This window comes from Bos javanicus, chromosome 6, assembly GCF_032452875.1.
Source record: "Bos javanicus breed banteng chromosome 6, ARS-OSU_banteng_1.0, whole genome shotgun sequence".
Classification (NCBI taxonomy): domain Eukaryota; kingdom Metazoa; phylum Chordata; class Mammalia; order Artiodactyla; family Bovidae; genus Bos; species Bos javanicus.
Genome location: NC_083873.1, coordinates 95,322,143 through 95,346,626, shown reverse-complemented (window position 1 = coordinate 95,346,626; position 24,484 = coordinate 95,322,143). Strand labels below are relative to the sequence as shown.

Sequence of the window (24,484 nt, the reverse complement as noted above, 5' to 3'; positions counted from 1 at the left end):
ATCTCTCCTTGCTATTCTTTGGAACTCTGCATTCAAATGGGTATATCTTTCCTTTTCTCCTTTGCTTTTCACTTCTCTTCTTTTCACAGCTATTTGTAAGGCCTCCCCAGACAGCCATTTTGCTTTTTTGCATTTTTTGCATCCAGCGGTGCAGGGACGGCAGCTGGGCAGTGCAGGGGCAGTGGCTGGGTGGCGCAGGGGTGGGGAGCAGCTACCCCATGTCCAAGGTCAGGAGGCCCAGCTGCGCTTTGCTGGAGCAACCATGAAGAGGTACCCCACGTCCAAGGTAAGAGACACCCAAGTAAGGCAGTAGGCACTGAGAGAGGGCATCAGAGGGCAGACACACTGAAATCACAATCACAGACAACTACCCAATCTGATCACAGGGACCACAGCCTTGTCTAATTCAATGAAACTAGGCCATGCCATATGGGGGCACCGAAAATGGAGGGGTCATGGTGTAGAGGTCTGAGATAATGTGGTCCACTGGAGAAGGGAATGGCAAACCACTTCAGTATTCTTGCCTTGAGAACCCCATGAATATGAAAAGAAAAAAAGAAAGGACACTGAGAAATGAATTCCCCAGTTGGTAGGTGCCCAATATGCTACTGGAGATCAGTGGAAAAATAACTCCAGAAAGAATGAAGGGATGGAGCCAAAGCAAAAACAACACCCAGTTGTGGATGGGACTGGTGATAGAAGCAAGGTCTGGTGCTATAACGAGCAATACTGCATAGGAACCTGGAATGTTAGGTCCATGAATCAAAGCAAATTGGAAGTGATCAAAGCGTGAACTTTGACATTCTAGGAATCAGCAAACTAATATAGACTGGAATGGGTGAATTTAACTCAGATGACCATTGTATCTACTACTGTAGGCAGGAATCCCTTGGAAGAAATGAGTAGCCATCATGGTCAACAAGAGTCCAAAACGCAGTACTAGGATGCAATCTCAAAAACAACAGAATGATTTCTGTTGATTTCCAAGGCAAACCATTCAATATCACGGTAATCCAAGTCTATGCCCCGACCAGTAGCGCTGAAGAAGCTGAACTTGAACAGTTTTTGAAGACCTACAAGACCTTTTTGAACTAACATCCAAAAAAGATATCCTTTTCATTATAGGGAATGCAAAAGTAGGAAGTCAAGAAACACCTAGAGTAACAGGCAAATTTGGCCTTGGAGTTCGAATCAGAATGAAGCAGGGCAAAGGCTAATAGAGTTTTGCCAAGAGAACACACTGGTCATAGCAAACACCCTCTTTCAACAACACAAGAGAAGACTCTACACATGGACATACCAGATGGCCAACACCAAAATCAGACTGATTATATTCGTTTTTTTAATTTTATTTTAATTGGAGGCTAATTACTTTACAATATTGTATTGGTTTTGCCATACATCAACATGAATCCACCACAGGTACACACATGTTCCCACTCCTGAACCCCCTCCCACCTCCCTCCCCATATCATCCCTCTGGGTCATCCCAGCGCACCAGCCCCAAGCATCCTGTATCCTGCATTGAACCTGGACTGGCGATTCATTTCCCATATGATATTATACATGTTTCACTGCCATTCTCCCAAATCACCCCCCTCCACAGAGTCCAAAACTCTGTTCTTTACATCTGTGTCTCCTTTGCTGTCTCACATATAGGGTCATCATTACCATCTGTCTAAATTCCATATATATGCGTTAGTATACTGTATTGGTGTTTTTCTTTCTGACTTACTTCACTCTGTATAATCGGCTCCATTTTCATCCACCACATTAGAACTGATTCAAATATATTCTTTTTAAAGGCTGAGTAATACTCCATTGTGTATATGTACCACAGCTTTCTTATCCATTCATCTGCTCGTGGACATCTAGGTTGCTTTCATGTCCTGGCTATTATAAACAGATTATATTCTTTGCAGCCAAAGATGGAGAAGCTCTATACAGTCAGCAAAAACAAAACCGGGAGCTGACTGTGGCTCAGATCATGAGCTCCTTATTGCAAAATTCAGACTTAAATTGAAGAGAGTGGGGAAAACCACTAGACCATTCAGGTATGACCTAAATCAAATCCCTTATGATTATACAGGGGAAGTGAGAAATATATTTAAGGGCCTAGATCTGATAGATAGAGTGCCTGATGAACTATGGATGGAGGTTCATGACATTGTACAGGAGGCAGTGATCAAGACCATCCCCAAGAAAAAGAAATGCAAAAAAAAAGAAAGAAAAACTGCATTTTATCAATCAACACAAACAAAACCTATGAAGTTTCTGACCTCAGAGAAGAATAAAACAGCAGTGCTGAAGTGAGCGACTGCATGGCTAAAGTCTGGGGTGCCTCTATGGAGATATGGAGATAGGGACTGTGATCTGAATGACAAAAGGAAACTAACAACATAATGATCAATTAGGCAGAAGAGTTTTCCAAACAAAAAGAAGGCCAGTGCAGACTCTACATAAGGAACAAGCTTCATGTTCACAAAAGAAACAAATCAGAACTACCAGTTAATATTGAAGTAAAAGAGGAAAAGGATTCACAAGAGCAGAATCATTTTAAGCCTGTGCATAACAGCCTCGGACTCCACAAACAAATGACGGCCTTGAATCTAGCCCCTTTTGCTTAAAGATTATAAACTTATTACAAGTAGAAACAATCCCTGTTACAAGGAAATATTTTGTTGCACCTAAGTAAACAAATTTTATTTATTGCTGTGGGGTTTTCCAAAATTATTTAGGTTTAGAATATTTTTAAATCAGAGGAGGAAAAAAATTTTAAAGGAGTCCAAATTTATTCTTAGGCTGAGAAAGTCTGTTATCGCCGTCCAAATCCAGGTGCAAAAACATTATTGCTAATGTTACAAATTCACTACTTAGAGAGAAAAGCTACCCAAACACACCTGCACCTTTTCAGAACTGACTTAATATTGTGTTAAAGTAAACATATTAAGGACATGAAGGTTTAGTCATCAAAAAGCTCTATTGCCCAATGTGTTACTTAAAGTGAATGAGACAAGTTACTTGGATTCTGATAAAGATAAACCTGCATTTCGTGACTTCCTTTCCCAATTCAATATTATCAAGTAGTACTGGTGCTTATGATTTCACTCTAATATTACCTCAGTCATAACACATACAGATTGAGAATACAGAGAACAACGTATGAGGAAGGCACTCTGTTCTGAGGATATGGCATTTAATGACACATTTCATTATATGAGGTAAGAGAGTGTAGAATCCAGAGTGTAAGAATCCAGGTTCCAACACCAGACTGCTTGAGCTTTCCCCCACATCTGCCTCTTAAGGGCTGTTTAAACTTGTTTGTAAACTCTATGTACTGAGTTTTTCCACTGTAAAATGGAGGTAATTATACTTATATCCACGAAAACAGTTGTGAACATTAACTAAGTTAAAACACATAAAATGCTCTACAGTGCTTGGCAGATATTAGCAAATGATACTTAAAATATGACTAATTATTGTGTTATACACAAAATATACACAGATCACTGTACTGGCAAACGATTCACTGCCATGAAAGTTTGTTTCTAAATACATATGTGTGTGTGTGGGGGGGGGCACACGTGCATGTGCACATGCGTGTGCGCACACGTGCTAACTCACCTCAGTTGTGTCCAATTCTGTGCAGCCCTACAGACTGCAGCCTGCCAGGCTCCTCTGTCCATGGGAAAAATACTGGAATGGGTTGCCATGCCCTCCTCCATGGGATCTTCCCGAGCCAGGGATCAAACCTATGTCTCTTATGTCTCCTGCACTGACAGGTGGGTTACCACTAGTGCCAATTGGGAAGCCCATATATGTATACATCATTGATCTATGATATACGGATACATCTACAGTTCAGTTCAGTTCAGTTTCTCAATCGTGTCCCACTCTTTGCGACCCCATGAACTCCAGCACGCCAGGCCTCCCTGTCCATCACCAACTCCTGGAGTTCACTCAAACTCATGTCCATCGAGTCAGTGATGCCATCCAGCCATCTCATCCTCTGTCGTCCCCTTCTCCTCCTGACCCCAATCCCTCCCAGCATCAGAGTCTTTTCCAATGAGTCAACTCTTCGCATGAGGTGGCCAAAGTACTGGAGTTTCAGCTTTAGCATCATTCCTTCCAAAGAACACCCAGGACTGATCTCCTTTAGAATGGACTGGTTGGATCTCCTTGCAGTCCAAGGGACTCTCAAGAGTCTTCTCCAACACCACAGTTCAAAAGCATCAATTCATTGGTGCTCAGCTTTTTTCACAGTCCAACTCTCACATCCATACATGACTACTGGAAAAACCATAGCCTTGACTAGACAAACCTTTGTTGGCAAAGTAATGCCCTGCTTTTGAATATGCTATCTAGGTTGGTCATAACTTTCCTTCCAAGGAGTAAGCTTTTAATTTCATGGCTGCAATCACATATAGATGTAAATAAAAAGAGAATATATAAACTAAATCAAGTACAAAATTTTAAAGTCATAATATTAACCTAACAGTTACAGAAATTAAATTTTAGTGTTAAAATCTAGTAGTTTTACAATAATTTGTTTCAAGGATGTGACATATAATCATTTAATGTTATGGCAAAAACAGACAAAAACCCCTCTGGTTGAAAAGAAAATTTGTCTTTTTTTAGAATGTATAAGTTGTGTCAAGTCAAGAAATCAGTTCACATCTGGAAATTGTTTCAACATTTGAATTTTAAAAGATCACTTTTAATCATCTTGATTAGAATCATTCTACTAGCAAGATTCTATGCACTTGAAAGAACTTAATGCTTATTACTCATCTATAAAATGAATACTGTTGCTAATAAAATTCACAGTATAAAATTTTTAAATTATCTGAATATTAGGCATGAAATGTTTATGTATATATTTGTATATATATATATAAACATATTTTATTTTCTCAATGGATGTTTACAATTACCCTTGAAAATGTGTTTGAGGCAAACAGGGGTGTTTATGATGTAATGAACTGACTCCATAACAAACTGGAAAAACCCTGTTTATCCCTCTTCTAACACCCCTCCTTATTATGCACTGATTACTAGAAATGAACATCTCTAAGTAGATCAAAGGACCCTTGTAATGGGGTTCTGCCATCCTTCTCCTAGATCAAACCATCCTTCTCTTTGATGGTTAAAAGGAATTTTCCCATCAAATAAAAATTAAAACCAATAAGAAAAATAATTTGTCAGCTAAGCAAATTAGTTAATCAAATATGCTGAAAGACGAGAGCAATGTATATAGCACTGTGGAAAATATCTATTGCTTTGTTTACTTATTTTCCATGAGTCCTTGCTAGGCTCCTCTCTAATGAAAAAAAATTTAATGTTTTCCTACTTTATCCTTCATTTCTAATCACATTCCTCTTTCTCCTTATATACCTACCCTAGGAAACAGCATGGAATGGAAAGAAGAGCAAAATCAACTAAACTGTGTTTCTGACATCCTTAAATGAAAGAGACTTAGGCATGACATAGTTTTGCTTTCTGAAACAAATACCTTGGTAGTTTTTTTAAGTTTTACTGAAATATACTTAACTTACAGTGTTGTTTCTGGAGAGTTTACCATAATGGATGTTGAATTTTGTCAAAAGTTTTTTCTGTATCTACTGAGATGATCATGTGGTTTCTGCTCTTTAATTTGTTAATGTGGTATATCATACTGATTGATTTGTGGGTACTGAAAAATCCCTGCATCTCTGAGGACAAAGAAGTGCCAAAAAGAATCCTAACAAACAAGCCTTGCGAAGTTTCTCCAGTTTACTGTAATTATCTCATGCTCCTTAACCGATCATATTCCTTGACAACTGTCCACTCTTCATCAAACCTAGTACAAACTACGTAGGTCTGTTTCTTTAGGTTTTTATTTCCTCTTGAAGGCTCCTTATATTAAATACATTTGTATCCTTTTCTCCTGTTAATGTGCTTGCCAGTTTAATTTTCAAACCCATTCAGGGACTCTAAGATGGTCGAGGAAAATTTTTCTCCCCCTATAGCTCTTAGAACCAGGAATATCTACACTTCTTATCAATAGTTTTGTTGTTCCAAGTGGACATATGAATTATGTAATGTAAATATTTTCCTCTTTGAATTACCTTCCCAAATTTGGCATACAACCTCAGCTTCATTGCATTTCTTCCACCTTTACTTTATCTTCTACCTTTCAAAGTCTTGTTGCTATGAGATATTCCTATTTCTCTTGCAAGCCACCTAATATCCTTTTGTAGGGATGAAAATTCAAATGTTGAAGATAGAAAGAGGGGGCTTCCAAGGTGGCTCAGTGATAAAGAACTCACCTCCAATGCAGAGATGCAGGAGCTGTGGGTTTGATCCCTGGGTCAGGAAGATTCCCATGTTGGAGGAAATGGCAACCCATTCTGTATTCTTGCCTGGGAAATCCCATGACAGAGAAGCCTGGAGAGCTACAGTCCATAGGCTCACAAAAGTCAGACATGACTGAACGACTGAGCATGAGCACAAGCTAGAAAGAAGAAAGAATGGAAAGAGGAAGGGATGGGAGGAAAGAAAATGTTTTGAAGGCTGTTCCACAGACATATGATTGGGCAGCATAGTATTAGATGATAAAGTTGAGATTGAGCAATCATGTGATATTGTAATAAACTAAGTCAATCTGAATAAAAATTGGATTAGCAAGATGTAATAAGAGTGAAAAATATATGAAGGTAGGAACAAATCTGAACAAAGGACTCAACAGAAATCCAGTGTCAATTGTCTTTTAGAATTGCTCACAAATAGTCTTTTGAAGATATTGTAAAATATAATGCTTATAGTTTTCTAAAATGGTATTACCAGCACTTAAAAAGGAATCTTTGTATGGGGAGTGGATCTCTATAAAGGAACAACAGTAAGACTTTTTGGTATTTTGGTATTGGTTTAACAACACAGTTATTTAAAAAACAAACATGGAACTAAAAGCCCAGGAAAGATGTCAGGACTGGAGATCTGGTTTAGGAAACTGGAAACGTTAAGTGTTTGAGATATGAAAACAGTGGAATATAAAGAGTGGAAAAAAAAAAAAAAAAGAAGAACTGTCCTTTGGGAGAGATCCAAGTTAGTGAGAAAGGAGAAGATACAGCAAAGCTAGTAGACAATAGCAAACACAGAAGAAAACGGAAGGTTAAAGGTAATAAAAGTCAAAGGTAGGAAATATTTGAAGAAATGGATAATTCCAAATTGCTATTAAAGGCATCAGAAGAAGTCAAGCAAGTAAGGTGAATCTGAGAAGACATCCTTGAATTTGCCTATAAAGGGACTATTGCAAGGAGATCCAACCAGTCCATCTTAAAGGAGATCAGTCCTGAGTGTTCATTGGAAGGACTGATGCTGAATCTGAAACTCCAATACTTTGGCCACCTGATGAGAAGAACTGACTCATTTGAAAAGACCCTGATGCTGGGAAAGATTGAAGGCAAGAGGAGAAGGGGCTGACAAAAGATGAGATGGTTGGATGGCATCAGCAACTTGATGGACATGAGTTTGAGTAAACTCCGGGAGTTGGCAATGGACAGGGAGGCCTGGTGTGCTGCAGTTCATGGGGTCACAAAGAGCCAGACACGACTGAGTGACCAAACTGAACTGAACTGAAAGTATAATAATATGGATACATTTGCTGATAGGCTGACAGGTATAGATAGACATGACATTCCTAAAAAGATCAGCACCCTCTATAATCACTTGCTTGTTGGAGAGAAAGGGAGGGAGGGAAAGACTGGTGGAAGGAAAAAAAGTGAAAGAGAGGCAGAGAGAAGGAAAGAGGAAAGGAGGAAAAATTGAGAATGTAATCTCAGTGATGTTATAATATAAAGCTAGTTAATACTGAGCATTTATCAATATCATAATTTGCAGACTCAGATAAAGAGCTTAATCCAGGGACTTGATCAACAAGCTCAGAGTGGCCACTTAGGACCCTCACATGGAGAAAATCATGCAATTGGTGTGTTGAACATGTCATCCCTTGGGGCAAAACAGATGCTCCATCAACAAAGGTACTACTCAATGTGTATCACAATAAGAAATCAAAGCTGATTATTTGAGGTTGAAGGAAGCCATCACAGTAGGAAGTTAGGACGTCTTGCCCAATATCCATACCTGATCCAGTATTGGACTAGGAACCTGCTGACTGAAGAAGTTACCCTATCCTAGAGGAATGGACCTGTAACCCAATATCAAGTATCTGTTGCAATGAGTCCCTCTGTTCTTTGCCAAAGGGATCTTCAACCATTTACTTAGATTAACAGACACTAAAGAAAGGAGAATACCAAGACAGCTGATAGACTACTGGGTGCAGGGTCACAGCTTAGATTGGTATCTGGAGATCCAAAGCATCTTCATGGTCCCACTATTAGAGTGAAGGCACGTGGGGAGGAGATAACAGACGGAGTCCTGGCCATTTGACGAAAGGGTCAGTTTACAACAGGTCCACTGTGCTTACTGATCTACCCAGGGATCATTGATCCAAACATCTAATTCAGATTGCCACACTTAGCAACTGGCACAATCCCCACACTGGATCCTGGAAAATGACTGTAGACTACCACAAGCTCATTCAAGTCATAGTATTGATTGCATTTGTTGTGCGAGTTGCTAGAACAAATTATGACTTCAGATACATGGCATATAGCTATTGATTTGGTGAGTGAGTCCTTTTCTCTGCCAATTGGGAAATGGGGTCAAAATCAATGAATTCACAATAAACAACAACAATACTCATTCACAGTTTTGCCTCGGGGCTACAGTAACTATCCCCTTTCACAATGGAATCTGGGCCAACTGGACATTCCACAGAACATAACATTGATTAATTCCACCAGTGACACCACACTGATTGAAAGAATGAACAAGAGGCGGCCATCACATACCTTTTATAAGACACATGCACTCCGAAAGACAGAGTAAACCCTAAAAACTGTGGGTATCTGCCACTTCAAAGCTTTTCAAGATAAAGACTTCCTCAGTGTAGTAGCGTCCTAGGGCTACTACAACAAAGCATTGCAAATTGGGTGGCTTAAAACAACAGAAATTGATCACCTTTATAGGCTCAGAAGCTAAAATCCAAACATCAAGATGTATCAGCAGGGTCATACTTACTCTGGAAACTTTAAGGGAATCTTTTCTTGCTTTTCATAGCTTTTGGTGGCTTGCTGGAAATCTTTGCCATTCCTTCATCTGTAATCACTTGAATCCTTAATTGTCACATGGCATTTTCCCTAGGTATCTGTCTTCACATGAAAGTGAAGTGAAAATCTTTCAGTCATGTCCGACTCTTTCTGACCCCATGGACTATACACTCCATGGAACTCTCCAGGCCAGAATACTGGAGTGGGTAGCTTTTCCCTTCTATAGGGGATCTTCTCAACCCAGACACCAAACCCAGGTCTCCCACACTGCAGGCAGATTCTTTACCAGCTGAGCCACGAAGGAAGCCCAAGAATACTGGAGTGGGTAGCCTATCCATTCTCCAGCTAATCTTCCCAACCCAGGAATCAAACTGGGGTCTCCTGCATTGCATGCAGATTCTTCACATGGCCATCTTCTTATAAGGACACCAGTCATACTAGATTAGGGGCCCACCCAATTTCAATACAAACTTATCTTAAGTTAACTGATTATAATTTTATTTTCTTAGGCTCCAAAATCACTGAGGACAGTGACTCCAGCCATGAAATTAAAAGATGCTTCCTCCTTGGAAGGAAAACTATGACAAACCTAGACAGTGTATAAAAAAGTAGAGACATCAGTTTGCCTACAAAGGTCCATATATTCAAAGTGAAAGTGAAAGTCACTGTCGTGTCCAACTCTTTGTGACCCCATGGACAATACAATCCATGGAATTCTCCAGGCCAGAATACTGGAGTGGGTAACCTTTCCCTTCTCCAGGGGACCTTCTCAACCCAGGGATCGAACACAGGTCTCCCATATCGCAGGCAGATTCTTTACCAGCTGAGTCACAAGGGAAGTCCAAGAATACTAGAGCAGGTAGCCTATCCCATCTCCAGCGGATCTTCCCAATCCAGGAATCAACCAGGCTCTCCCCCATTGCAGACAGATTCTTTAGCAACTGAGCTATCAAGGAAGCCCATAGAGTCAAAGCTTTAATTTTTCCAGTAGTAACACACTGATGTGACAGTTGGACCATCAAGAAGGCTGAATGCTGAAGAATTAATGCTTTTGAATTGTGGTGCTGGAGAAGACTTGAGAGTCATTTGGACAGCAAAGAGGTCAAACCAGTCAATCCTAAAGGAAATCAACCCTGAATTTTCATCAGAAGGACTAACACTGAAACTGAAATTCCAATACTTTGGCCACCTGATGTGAAGAGCCAACTCATTGGAAAAGACCCAAATGCTGGGAAAGATTGAAGGCAAGAGAAGGGGGTGGCAGAGGATAAAATGGTTAGATAGCATCACCAACTCAGTGTACATGAATCTGAGCAAACTCTGGGAGATAATGAAGGACAGAGGGGCCTGGCATGCTGCAGTCTATGGGGTCACAAACAGTCAGACACAAGAGAGTGACTGAACAACAACAACTGGTCATATCTGCAATGATCTTATTCCCAAATAAGGTCACATGCTGTGGTATTGGTGATACTGGGGATCAGGATTTAAACAAACCTTTGCTGGAGAATCCAGTTCAAGCCATAAAATCTAGGAATGTCTGTAAATTACAGTGAGAAAGAAAACTTTTCCCAATAGGCAGAATTTTCAGTGACACATCTGATCATCTACTTTGTTTTTGTTGTTTGTTTGTTTTTTGATTGCCCAGCATGTGGGATCCTAGTTCCTTAAGCAGGGATCAAACCCACACCCCTTGCAGTGGAAGCATGGAGTCTCAACCACAGGGCTGCCAGAGAAGTCCCTGATCATCCCTATACATCTCTGTGTAGAACGATAAGGAAAAACAAATAGGCATAAGGATAAAGAGAAACAAAGACTCATAGGCAATGGTGAATGGGCTAAGTGGCTGGGCAGGAAACTGGGAAGAAAAAAGGTGGAAACTAAGAATATCTGAGGTGGTGTCACATGGATGGATATAGGGTAATGAGTACAAGTGTGAAGATTCTTATAACACCCGTCAAAAATGATGCACTAAACAACCAAACAGACAAAAGGGCTCAGCCAGTTGATGTCACTCAGCCTTGTCAGCAGTCTTCTCAACATCAGCATGATAGACACATCAACAAAGTACAACAGATCAAGGACCCAACAGCAGACTCCCACTCACTATGGCGGATCTAGCTACTCTACTTCTCCAGGTCCAATTTTCCAGCAAAAGAGACCAATGTTGAGTCTCTGGGAGGGCATTAGTCCTCGAGGAGAACAATGAACTCTTGTTGACAGTTGTTGTCCCCTGAAAGGACAAAAATTTATTTCCATGGGAACACCTACCTATTCCTGATACGAATGTGCTTTTTGCTGCCTACCTGACCTTAGCTGGCACCACTATCTGGGTGCCTACAAAATGCCTAATCCACAGGCATGAAATCCAATACAACACAGCACCCCAACCAGGAAACCCACTGTACAACCAAAAAAAAGGTGTGGGAGAGAGCTCATAATCATGGGATCCTCTGGCCAAATCACTTAGTGCCCCATCAGAAGTCGTCAGCCTAAAACTGTTTGGAATAGTCCACAGGACGCACAGCTGAATCTCCAGCTCAGAAGCAATATTGTTCTAGGATAGGGCGCTGTCTTTGAGAATACTCTTACCAGGAAAAACAGCAAGTGTGTCACTGAACTACAAACTCTGACTTCCATGTGAGCACTCTTAAGTTTCTTGTGCCCACATCCCAGCAAACAAGATGGAGAGACATTGTCTTGTGAAGAGTTACTCTTGCTGATCGGCAAGAGAGATGGCACTGCTGTTACAGAATGGGGGTAAAGAGTAACAAGCGACAAACTTGAGTGGCCCACCCAAGTACCTCTTGGTACTTCCTAACAGAATTTTAAATGAGGATTAGAAATTCAGCAACTTCAACATGAGCACAGTAGGATTACCATGGCCTGCATCATCTTATGGTTGAGACTAACAGAGGTGACAGCTGAAGACAGAGGATACAGGATGAACAGTAGAAGAATGAGATGATGAGAACCACCTCTGGCCCCCAAACCAACACCAGTGATGGGGACTGTAGCTCATCCCACTAACTCTCCTCTTGTGAATGACCTCTCTGGGAGAAAGGCCCTTGGTGCTGTGGAAGAGCTGCTCCCTGCAAGTATAAAATGGATCCATACGTCACATGGGGTGATCCGTAGCAGGCATGGGGACATGGCACTCAGATACCCCTTGGAAAAAGGCCTTGCTGCCTGACTGCGGGAAGATGCTGAAATGACAGCCTCCAGCTGTTAACCCTTCCAGGATCTGCCTCAGTTTCAAGCTGAGATCACACTTGGAGGGCAACCCTCAGGCAATGACTAAATACAAAAGTGGTACTAAGGGCCTGAACGCTTCACCCAAACTTTAACAAACAGCATTTACTCTGGAGCTTTCTGAGGTGCTGGGAGAGTCTTTGTAACTTTGGTATCAAGAAGTCTGACCCTCCAGTACTCTTGCCTGGAGAATCCCTTAGACAGAGGAACCTGGTGGGCTACAGTCCCTGACGTCATGGAGACAGACACGACTGAGCAACTGACACACACAAAATTGAGGATATACTTGATGGTGCAAGGGTCCCCTCTATCTACTCTCCCATCTCCTCCAGGAAGCAGGGTGGGGCAGGCAGCACCTGGGAGACAGGATGGCTCACCCCCTCCCCCATCCCTTCTGGAAGTCTTGGGGCCTCAATGCCTGCAACAGCTGGCCTTGGGCAAATAAAAGACTAAGTTGTTTACTGGCCAAAAAAAAAGAGTCTGACCCTGGGTCTTCCTGGGTGGTCCAGTGGCTAGGACTCTGCGCTAACAGCGCCGGAGGCCCTGGTTTGATGCCTGGTCGAGGAACTCAGTCCCACATGTTGCCATTAGTTTGTATGGTACAACTAAAAACATCCTGAGTGCCGCAACCAGGACTGAAGATCCCACATGTGGCGATGAAGACCCAGCACAGCCAAATAAATACATAAACATTAAAAAAAAAAAAAAGAAGAAGATTCTGACCCTGCTTAGTCCTGCTTCCCCACTTTCCCTTTCACAGGTGTTACCTTCCCCAGCAAACCTTCTCTCTTCTGACCCCCACTGTCTGCTTCCTGGAGAGGCTAATCTCAGACAAGCCACAACTCTAGATTTCTTGCTTGAGCGCTATTAAATGCACAAGAATGACTTTAAAAGCATAAACTACTTGAAACAAAGTGAAAAGGTGAAACATTTTATAGAAATCAGATGTTAACTAGCAGAAAACATTAAACTTACAGAAATTCATTTAATTCACTAGCATGTGGTATTCCCTTTTGATCATAAAGTGAATCATAAAACAAATTTTGACCTTGTATCTAACATCATCTTCAGGAAAAGTATGCTATCAATTAATAGATACTTCCAACTCCTATTTTTAAAAATAAATTGAGGAAGCATACTTCACTTAGAAATAGTGGACAGATGATAAGCTGACAATTGGTTGGAATAAGAAAGGTTGGGGACTTGTCCAATTTTTTAAATTTAATCCCCGATGTACTTAAGGATAAAAGAATATAGGGCCTTCTCCAAAATCACTATGCATACATGTGTGCTCAGTCATGCCCGACTCTTTGCAACCCCATGGACTGTAGCCCACCAGGATCCTCTACCCATGGGATTTCCCAGGCAAGAATACTGGAGTGGGTTGCCATTTCCTCCTCCAGGGATCTTCCCAACCCAGGGATCGAACCCAGGTCTCCTGCATCTTCTGCATTGAAAGGTGAATTCTTTACCACTGAGCCACCTGGGAAGCCCAAATCACCACAGATATCCTCTCTATTTCAGCAAGAAAGATCACAGGGATCCCTATATATTCGGCATCTGAGATGCCTGTCAAGCTCTCTTTACAGGAATTCCCAAAGGCGCATCACAAAGTCTCTCAAGAAGATGGCAACAGCCAAGCAGTACAATTCTCAGTTCCTCCAAGGCTACTATTTATGCCCTCTGTGTTTCAGATTCTGCATTTCAGTAAAAATAAGGTCATTATCTCAGAAGCAGTTTAAAGAAAAGCTAATTCATCTCCTAAAAACATAAACTAGCCCAAAGCTAAGAGACTGACAATCTTACAAGGTCATCCAGGAGAGTGTTCGGGCTGAGATATAACTACTCAGATATTAACTACTAACTAGACCCCAATAATCCAATATTCAACCTGAGTACAGTCAACATCTTTTTCTCTATCACCCATGGAAATCAACTGAACTTCTCACTACAAATAGAGATTCTCCAGGACTTATGAGGGGAGCTACCTCAGTAAACACCAGCTAAACTAATCCCATCCTTTCTTTCCAACCTTTACAAAAAGTCTCTGCCTTGCAGCTACCCAGCTGGCATGAATCTCAGTGGATGGGGGATGAGAGATGATGTTTATGTGATAATGAAGCACAGAGGGCTTTGAAGCAAAGGCTGAGGGAGCTAGGAGAATGCAGAGCCCACCCACGACCACCACTGCCACCAACCCAGTTAATGTGGAAATGAGTGACCTCCAGTTGGTACAACTTGGGTTGGACGTGGGGGGACATCTTAGCAAGGGACTAGGCACAGATTAAGACAAAGAGGTAGAGAGGATGATTTGTGAAGAAGGCAAGTTTATCATGAATTGAGGCAAACTGAATGTGTGTCCATCTTCATACCCTTGTCTTCCTCATTGACTCCTACTTGCCCTTTAAAAGTAAATTCAGCTGACATGCCTTAAGAAGAGCCTTCCCTGTTCACATTCAAATCTTGACTTAGTACTACTTCAGGGTGTTGCTGTGAGACCTATGATAGCATATGTTACCTTCTGTTGTAACTGCCTTCCTAAGTTGAGATATAATTCACAAACCACAATATTCAAACTTCCAAGGTCCACAAGTCAATGGTTCTTAATACAGTTACAAAGCTGTACAGCCATCACCAATATCTAATTCCAGAACATTCTATCACCCCAGAAAAACACCCCATACCCTCTGGCAATCATTCTTCTTTCACTCTTCCTTCCAGACCTTGACAAAGACAACCACAAATCTACTTTTGTCCTTATGGATCTACCAATTGTGGACACTTTACATAAATGGGACTATATAATTTATAAACTTTTTTACCTGCCTCCTTTGCTAAATCTAATATTTTCAAAGTTTATTCATGTCATAGCAGAGAAGAATATTTCACTCCTTTTTAAGACTGAATAATATTCCATTGTTATCTATGTATATTACATTTTTTTATCCATTCATCTGTTGATGGACATTTGGATTGCTTCCCCTTTTTTTTTTCCTTTTTTCCCTCTTTTGTCCATGCCATGCAGCATGTGAGATCTTAGTTCCCTGACCAGGGATTGAACCCATACCCACTTCACTGAAAGCTCAGAGTTTTAACCACTATACCACCAGGAAAGTCCCAGAGTTTCTGCCCTTTTCTGGCTGCTATGAATAATCCTGCTATGAACATTGCTGTATAAGTTTTTCAGTGGACCTAAGTGTTCAATTGATGCTTTTGAGCTGTGGTGTTGGAAAGGACTCTTGTGAGTCCCTTGGACTGCAAGGAGATCCAACCAGTCCATTCTGAAGGAGATCAGCCCTGGGATTTCTTTGGAAGGAATGATGCCAAAGCTGAAACTCCAGTACTTTGGCCACCTCATGCAAAGAGTTGACTCATTGGAAAAGACTCTGATGCTGGGAGGGATTGGGGGCAGGAGGAGAAGGGGACGACAGAGGATGAGATGGCTGGATGGCATCACTGACTCGATGGACATGAGTTTGAGTGAACTCCGGGAGTTGGTAATGGACAGGGAGGCCTGGCGTGCTGCAATTCATGGGGTTGCAAAGAGTTGGACAGAACTGAGCAACTGAACTGAACTGAAGTGTTCAATTCCCTTGGATATACACTTAGGAGTGGGATTACTGGGTTATATGGTAACTATTTGAAGAACCACCAAACTATTTCCCAATGTATACTCCCACCAGCAACATCACTGTCTTTTCTTTATCCAGACCTCAGTTTTCTGGAGGGCAGGGACTAATAACTCTTCTATAACAGCCCCCGTACCTAGCATAACACCTAGGGCAGCACAGTTGTCTATGAGTATTTGTGAAGCGAACAACTAAGGAATTTGTTTCAACCTTGTGCTTTCTTCCAGCAAAATACTCTCTCCCAATATCTTTAACCGGCCACTTTTATCCATGAAACTATTCTAAGAAAGTGACATACTCTTGCTGCCGATGAGTGCTCTATGATTGCTGGAGAATAGGGTTGTGATCTGCATGGGGCTGCTTGCCCACACATTAGAGAAGCTAACTAAGATAATCTCATCGTAGAATCATGTGTTTTCAAGTCGGTACCAGTTGGCAGGCAGGCAGATGTTCACACATATTTTCAAAGTGATCCTCAGCATAATAGGTACAGGACATGTTTGGTGTCCAGACTCTGCTGGCGCTGCTGCCAATAACACGACAATGGACCTGAGCAGAGAAGGGAACAAAGGAACTCCCACATGGGGCAAGAGGAAACATGTGGGGCCCATCCCGTATGTGGGTGGCCTTTCCCTTCTCCAGGGCGTCTTCCCAACCCAGGGATCGAACCCAGGTCTCCCACATTGCAGGCGGATTCTTTACCAGCTAAGCCACAAGGGAAGCCCAAGAGTACTGGAGTGGGTAGCCTTCTCCAGCAGATCTTCCTGACCCAGGAATCGAACAGGGGTCTCCTGCACTGCAGGCGGATTCTTTACCAACTGAGCTATCACAGAAGCCCCAAATGAGTGTGGAAGCAGATTCATTCTCAGAGTCTCCAGAAAAGAACTCAGTCTAACCAACACCACGATTTCAACTTTGTGATACAGAGTGCAGAGAATCCATCCAAGCCACTGTACTCTGATTTCTGACCTATAGGACGATGAAGAAATACATTAGTGTAGTGTTCAGCCACTCAGTTTGTGGCAGTGTGTTATGACAGCAATAGAAGACTAATATATTACTGAATGTCAGCATATTAAATTCCAATATTCTATGGTTCTGAAGTACAAGAACCACTACTTCAATGGAAAGATCCATTAAAACTGCACATTTCCAGAACGGATTCACAGTCCACTACCAAATGTTACTTTTATAGCAAATCCATGGGAGATTTCTACTCGTAATTACTGGGTATTTTTTTAAATGTTACCTAAGAATAATGTGGGCTTCCCTGGTGGCTCAGTGGTAAAACTTCGCCTGCCAATGCAAGAGATGTGGGTTCAATGCCTGGGTCGGGAAGATACAGTATTCTTTTTTTTTAATTTATTTGTTTTTTAAGGATAATTGCTTTACAGAATTTTGTTGTTTTCTGTCAAACATCAACAAGAATCAACCATAGTTAGGGAAATCCTATGGACAGGGGAGCCTGGCAGGTTACGTCTATAGGGTCAGAAAGAGTCAGGCATGACTTAATGACTAAACAACAGCAAGAATAATATACCAATTTCGAAGTAATTATCTTCTCCAGCATTTACAACTTAAGTGTTAACTTTTAAAAAGAAAATAGGTAATCACTTATCAAGTCTTTTTCAAATTGTCTTACTTGTTTATTCACTTTAGATGTACCTCTCTTTCCTAATACATTTAATGTATTTTATTAAATTCACATTTCATATAACCAGGTATGAGTCACATTAACAAAAGCCAGTGATTGCTAATAGAATCCAGTGAATCAGTATTTACAAAAACGTGAGAATGTAAATGAAGCCAAAGATTTACAGGCCTCAAAAGTACAAAGGCAAAAATCACTCGTAGTTTTTGTGTAAAGCCAATTATATAGAATTATGTTTTAATAGGACTTTATTGGTATGATGACCATATTTCAGTATCGATATTTTTTAATTTAGTAGCTCACAGTTGCCTGTGGCTTTCTTGCAACCATACCACAGTTCCTCCAATCCCTGATCTGCACAACACATGCTTAGAATATTCCAAGTTCTACCGGTTCCAACCAGTGCTTCTAAATTACCACAATGCCAACAAAACTGGATTTTTTTCACAGACTCTACAATGTAATATAAAATCGGTTTGGAACATGGACACTTACTTTTTCTGAGTTCTTTCAGCCAACCTTGCAATCTCTATAGCTGCCTTCCTTGCTTCAAAATCTTCTCTTTTCACCACCTCTCCAGTACCTCGGTAGCCTAGCTCCACCAACTGGCGGGCCAGACCTTCATCCTGAAAAGAAGATCGATTGTTAGGTTTGTGGATGAATGAGATGTTTTATCAATGTATACGGAATAACTGTTTCAAATGAAAAAGCAAATGTGTTATTTAAATGAGACAAGATATGTTAGACATGAAAAGTTGGAATTCTTTCCAACAGTAATTTTATAAACATCTGATTTGTTATCCCTTTCCCAGAGATGTAAGATGGGACAAAAAAATGATAATAACATCATGCATTAAATTTTCTCTAAGGGACTGGAAGACAAAAGTCTGTTATGTTTTTAATCAATTTATGAGAAGAGCTGTAGATAATTAATAAAGTATCCTTAAAACAATAAAACTTAGAGACAATAGTATTTATACAATAGTATTTACACAAAAAAGACTTTATAAAAAGCAACTGCACAAAAAAGAAAACTGGATTGCTTTCAGAAAGTTCAATACTTCAGAGAGCTACTTCCTTGAAGTCAATTAACTGATGACATGGGGCATTATAACTTCAAATACAAAGCACAGAGCAGATGAATTTCCTATTTGAGTAGAAGGATATTGTTTCCATATAATGTCGGTACCAATAAAAACAGAGAAGTAGAAACCCAAGATGACCACAAAAAGCTTCAAACTGAAAAGAAAAAAAAAATATATATATATATATATATTTCCCTACAATTCTCTGGACCTTTTATATTTCAGTTATTTTAAAAATTGTCACACACATTTCTGTTACTTGCATAGCATATTCAAAAGAGACAAGCATCTCCCCATTGAAGAGGTGATATTTTACCAGAAGTTACCGATATAAAGGCTTAAGTATTACTTGTCTGTGCATGCACACTAAGTCGCTTCAGTTGTGTCTGAATCTGTGTGACCTTATTGACACTAGCCCACCAGGCTCCTCTGTCCATGGAATTTTCCCAGCAAGAATACTGGAGTGGGTAGTCATGCCCTCCTCTAGGGGATATTCTGGAGCCAGGGACCAAACCCATGTCTCTTACATCTCCTGTAGTAACAGGTGGGCTCTTTACCACTAGTGCCACCTAGGAAACCCCTAAGTATTATATAACAACATGTATATTAACATTTTATATTATCCCTTTATTACCATCTTAATTAAACAGAAAATGTCTGTAATATCGTGAAAATAGCATTTATTTTGTTACAGACCCTCACTTAATACATCACTGCTGAATGCAAGAACTGTCTCAGTTCAGTTCAGTTCAGTTCAGTCGCTCAGTCACATCCGACTCTTTGCGACCCCATAAACTGCAGCACGCCAGGCCTCCCTGTCTTATCACCAACTCCCAGAGTCCACCCAAACCCATGTCCATTGAGTTGGTGATGCCATCCAACCATCTCAACCTCTGTCATCCCATTCTCCTCCTGCCCTCAATCTTTCCCAGCATCAGGGTCTTTTCAAATGAGTCAGCTCTTCCCATCAGGTGGCCAAAGTATTAGAGTTTCAGCTTTAGCATCAGTCCTACCAATGAACACCCAGGACTGATCTCCTTTAGGATGGACTGGTTGGATCTCCTTGCAGTCCAAGGGACTCTCAAGGGTCTTCTCCAACACCACAGCTCAAAAGCATCAATTCTTAGGAGCTCAGCTTTCTTTATAGTCCAACATGACCATACATGACCACTGGAAAAACCATAGGCTTAACTAGACGGACCTTTGTTGGCAAAGTAATGTCTCTGCTTTTGAATATGCTGTCTAGGTTGGTCATAACTTTCCTTCCAAGGAGTAAGCATCTTTTAATCTCATGGCTGCAGTCACCATCTGCAGTGATTTTGGAGCCCAGAAAAATAAAGTCAGCCACTGTTTCCACTGTTTCCCCATCTATTTGCCATGAAGTGATGGGACCAGGTGCCATGGTCTTAGTTTTCTGAATGTTGAGCTTTAAGCCAGCTTTTTCACTCTCCTCTTTCACTTTCATCAAGAGGCTCTTTAGTTCTTCTTCACTTTCTGTCTAGCAGAATTAAAATGAGAAAACTTAATTCATGGTTAATAATCTATTCAACCCACAGTGGCTATTTTAAAGTTCAAACTACTCAAACAAAATAAAAAATTCAGATACTATCAACGTGGAAAACCTGACTACCTTGCTTTGCTAAACACTAAAAGCAAATACTGAAACCTGTGTAGCAATATGGGTACATTTGCCAAGTGAAGACAATGCAAAGCAGCAGGGCTTGCCAGGGCTCTTTCTTGACTTGTTCCCCTGCTCGCGTTACTCTCTATCCCAGGCTACTTTCCTCTGAACCACAAAACTGAGCAAATGCCTCCACCTAGTGGAGTCAACATTTAATAGAAAAGGGATGCGGATTTTGAGTTTGATTTAGAAAAAAATGAGATGACTTGAGTATAAATTTTCTTAAATACATTACTAAAAGTGAGCTCAGAGGAAGAATTTATAGCTGAGCTCTGTGAGACTGTGGGGTTCTTCTAGCAGCAAAACATAAGTTGCCTGTGGTCAACAAAGCATTTTATATAATAAAGACCATTAAAAAGTTGCTGTATTGACTAGTTCTTCTTTTTCTTATACCTCTTTCTGCTCTATACCACAGTGTGCTATGGAACTAACCAGCCAGGTATAAGGAACCATGGTTCATCACATATAATTCATCAGTGATTGAATTAAACCCAACCCAACTGCACTATTAACTTTGCATATGGAGTGAATTATTGTTGTGTACGCTACCAGAGCCACACTGAATTATTTGGATAGTTCTGTGCTCATTGACACAAATATGTTGTTGTTCAGTCACTAAATCATGTCTGACTCTTTATGACCCCACGGACTGGAGCATGCCAGGCTTCTCTGTCCTTCACTATCTCCTGGAGCTTACTCAAACTCATGTCCATTGAGTCGGTGATGCCATCCAACCATCTCCTTGGTCATCTCCTTCTCCTTCTACGTTAAATCTTACCCAGCATCAGGGTCTTTTCCAATGAGCCAGCTCTTCGCATCAGGTGGCCAGAGTACTGGAGCTTCAGCTTCAGCATCAGTCCTTCCGATGAATATTCAGTGTTGATTTCCTTTAGGATTTACTGGTTCGATCTCTCTCCTTGAGAGTCCAAGGGACTCTCAAGAGTCTTCTCCAGCACCACAGTTCAAAGGCATCAATTCTTTGGTGCTCAGCCTTCTTTGTATTTAACAAATGACAAGATCAAGCAGAAAGTTGAAGTTGTTTCCCCACTTAACCATTACCATGTTCTAACTGGTGGAGTCACAAGTCATCTCTCTAATGGTTAATCATCTTTAAATAACTTATCTTTAAAGAAACAGAAATAAAATAGTTTTATTCATTCACATATTCATTCATTCATTTGCATTTCTCGTGATTTTCATTATTTTGTGTAGATCCAACTTTCTTACAGATACACGATTTTCCTTCTACCTCAAAAACTTCAACAATTCTTGTAGGAAAGGTCTGCTAAGGGATTTCCCTGGTGGCCCAGTGGCTGAGACGCCATGCTCCCACTGCAGGGAGCCCAGGTTCGATCCCTGGTCAGGGAACGAGACCCCACATCCTGCAACTTAGGTGATCACATGCCACAACTTGCTGAGTTCACACGTTCTTGTGTCGCAGTTAAGACCTGGCACAGCCAAATAAATAAAATAAATATTTTTTTAACAGGCCTGCTAACAACAAGTTATCTTGGCTTTTTTAACTAAAGAAATATTTATTTCACCTTAATTTTTTCTTCAAGTTTTACTGAGATATAATTGACATACAGCACTATATAAGTTCAAGGTGTACAGTATAATGATTTGATTTATATACATCATGAAATGATTACTGTAGTAAGTTTAGTTCACATCTATCTCATACAGATACCAAATTAAAGAAATAGAAAAATATATATTTTTCCCCCTTGGGATGAGATCTCTTGGATTTACTCTCAACACATTTCAAAAATGATATAAAGCAGCATTAATTGTATTTGTCATATTGTGCATTATATCCCTAGTACTTATTCATCTTGTAATTGCAAGTCTGTACCTTTGCACTGGCCTTCATTTAATTCCCCCTCCCTCCACCCTCCTCGATCTCTGGTAACCACAAATCTGCTCTCTTTTTCTAAAAGTGTGTTTGTTTGTTCGTTTTAAAGTACATTGAACAAACTACAACACTGTTAGTTCCAGTTACACAGCAAGGAGATTTCATATTCCTATCAAACAATAACCATGATATCTAATTAACAAATATCTCACCATACAAAGATATTACATAGTTATTGACTCTATTCCCCACACTGTACATTTCATACCCAGGACTCACGCAATTCTGTGCACCTGGAGGTCTTTATCTCTTAATATCCCTCATCTATTTCTCTCCTCCCTCTAATTCATTCCCGTTTGGCAATCACCTGTTTCTTCTCTGTATCTATGATTCTACTTATGTTTTGTTAAATATAGCTGTTCGTTTTGATTTTCTAGATTCTACATATAAGTGAGATCAAGGAGTATTTGTCTTTGTCTGTCTGATTTATTTCATTTAGCATAATGCCCTCTAGGTCCATCCACGTTGGCAGAAATGGCAAGATTTCATTATTTTCTATGGCTAAGTAATATTCTATTGTAACCACATCTTCTTTATTCATTCATCTGTTGATGGCACTTAGGTGTTTCCATATCTTGGTTAATACAAATAATAGTGCAATGAACATAGGGGTGCCTATGTCTTTTTGAATTAATATTTTCATTTTCTTTGGAGTAGAACTGCTGGATCATATGGTAGCTCCAGTTTTAAATTCTCGAGGACTGTAGCAATTTACATGCTCTTCAACAGTGCATGAAGTTTCCCTTTTCTCAACATCCTCATCAATATTTGTTATTTGTTGTCTTTGATAACAGCCATTCTGAAATTTGTGAGGTGTTACCTTGTGGTTTTGATTTGCATTTCCCTGATGACTAGCCAGGCTTCAGCAATACATGAACTTCCAGATGTTCAAGCTGGTTTTAGAAAAGGCAGAGGAACCAGAAATCAAATTGCCAACATATGCTGGATCATGAAAAAAGCAAGAGAGTTCCAGAAAAACATCTATTTCTGCTTTACTGACTATGCCAAAGCTTTCAACTGCGTGGATCACAATAAACTGTGGAAAATTCTGAAAGAGATGGGAATACCAGACCACCTGACCTGCCTCTTGAGAAACCTGTATGCAGGTCAGGAAGCAACAGTTAGCACTGGACATGTAACAACAGACTGGTTCCAAATAGGAAAAGGAATACATCAAGGCTGTATATTGTCACCCTGCTTATTTAACTTATATGCAGAGTACATCGTGAGAAATGCTGAGCTGGATGAAGCACAAACTGGAATCAAGATTGCCGGGAGAAACATCAATAACCTCAGATATGCAGTTGACACTACCCTTATAGCATAAAGTGAAGAAGAACTAAAGAGCTTCTTGATGAAAGTGAAAGTGGAGAGTGAAAAAGTTGGCTTAAAGCTCAACATTCAGAAAACTAAGATGATGGCATCCGTTCCATCACTTCATGGCAAATAGATGTGGAAACAGTGGCTGACTTTATTTTGGGGGGCTCCAAAATCACTCCAGATGGTGATTGCAGCCATGAAACTAAAAGACGCTTACTCCTTGGAAAGAAAGTTATGACCAACCTAGACGGCATATTAAAAAGCAGAGACATTACTTTGCCAACAAAGGTCCGTCTAGTCAAGGCTATGGTTTTTCCGGTAGTCATGTATGCATGTGAGAGCTGGACTATAAAGAAAGCTGAGCTCCTAAGAATTGATGCTTTTGAGCTGTGGTGTTGGAGAAGACTCTTGAGAATCTCTTGGACTGCAAGGAGATCTAACCAGTACATCCTAAAGGAGATCAGTCCTGAATATTCATTGGAAGGAATGATCCTGAAGCTGAAATTCCAATACTTTGGCCACCTGATGTGAAGAGCTGACTCATTTGAAAAGACCCTGATGCTGGGAAAGATTGAGGGCAGGAGGAGAATGGGATGACAGAGGTTGAGATGGTTGGATGGCATCACCGATTCAATGGACGTGAGTTCAGGTAAACTCCTGGAGTTGGTGATAGACAGGGAGGCTTGGCGTGCTGCGGTTCATGGGGTCGCAAAGAGTTGGACACAACTGAGCGACTGAACTGAACTGAACTGATGACTAGTGACACTGAGCAACTTTTCATACATCTGCTGGCCATTTGTGT

The 24,484-nt window shown here is 40.6% G+C and overlaps 1 protein-coding gene across 3 annotated transcripts in view; it reads right to left on the bottom strand.

The window, feature by feature from the left end:
• CFAP299 (cilia and flagella associated protein 299) overlaps positions 1 to 24,484 on the bottom strand; it is a 733,601-nt gene that overhangs the window by 698,689 nt on the left and 10,428 nt on the right. For all 3 annotated transcript variants that reach the window (XM_061420589.1, XM_061420590.1, XM_061420588.1), the window contains exon 2: positions 18,177 to 18,307. In XM_061420589.1, the coding sequence (XP_061276573.1) occupies positions 18,177 to 18,307 (131 nt within the window). The remainder of the gene's footprint in view (positions 1 to 18,176; positions 18,308 to 24,484) is intronic.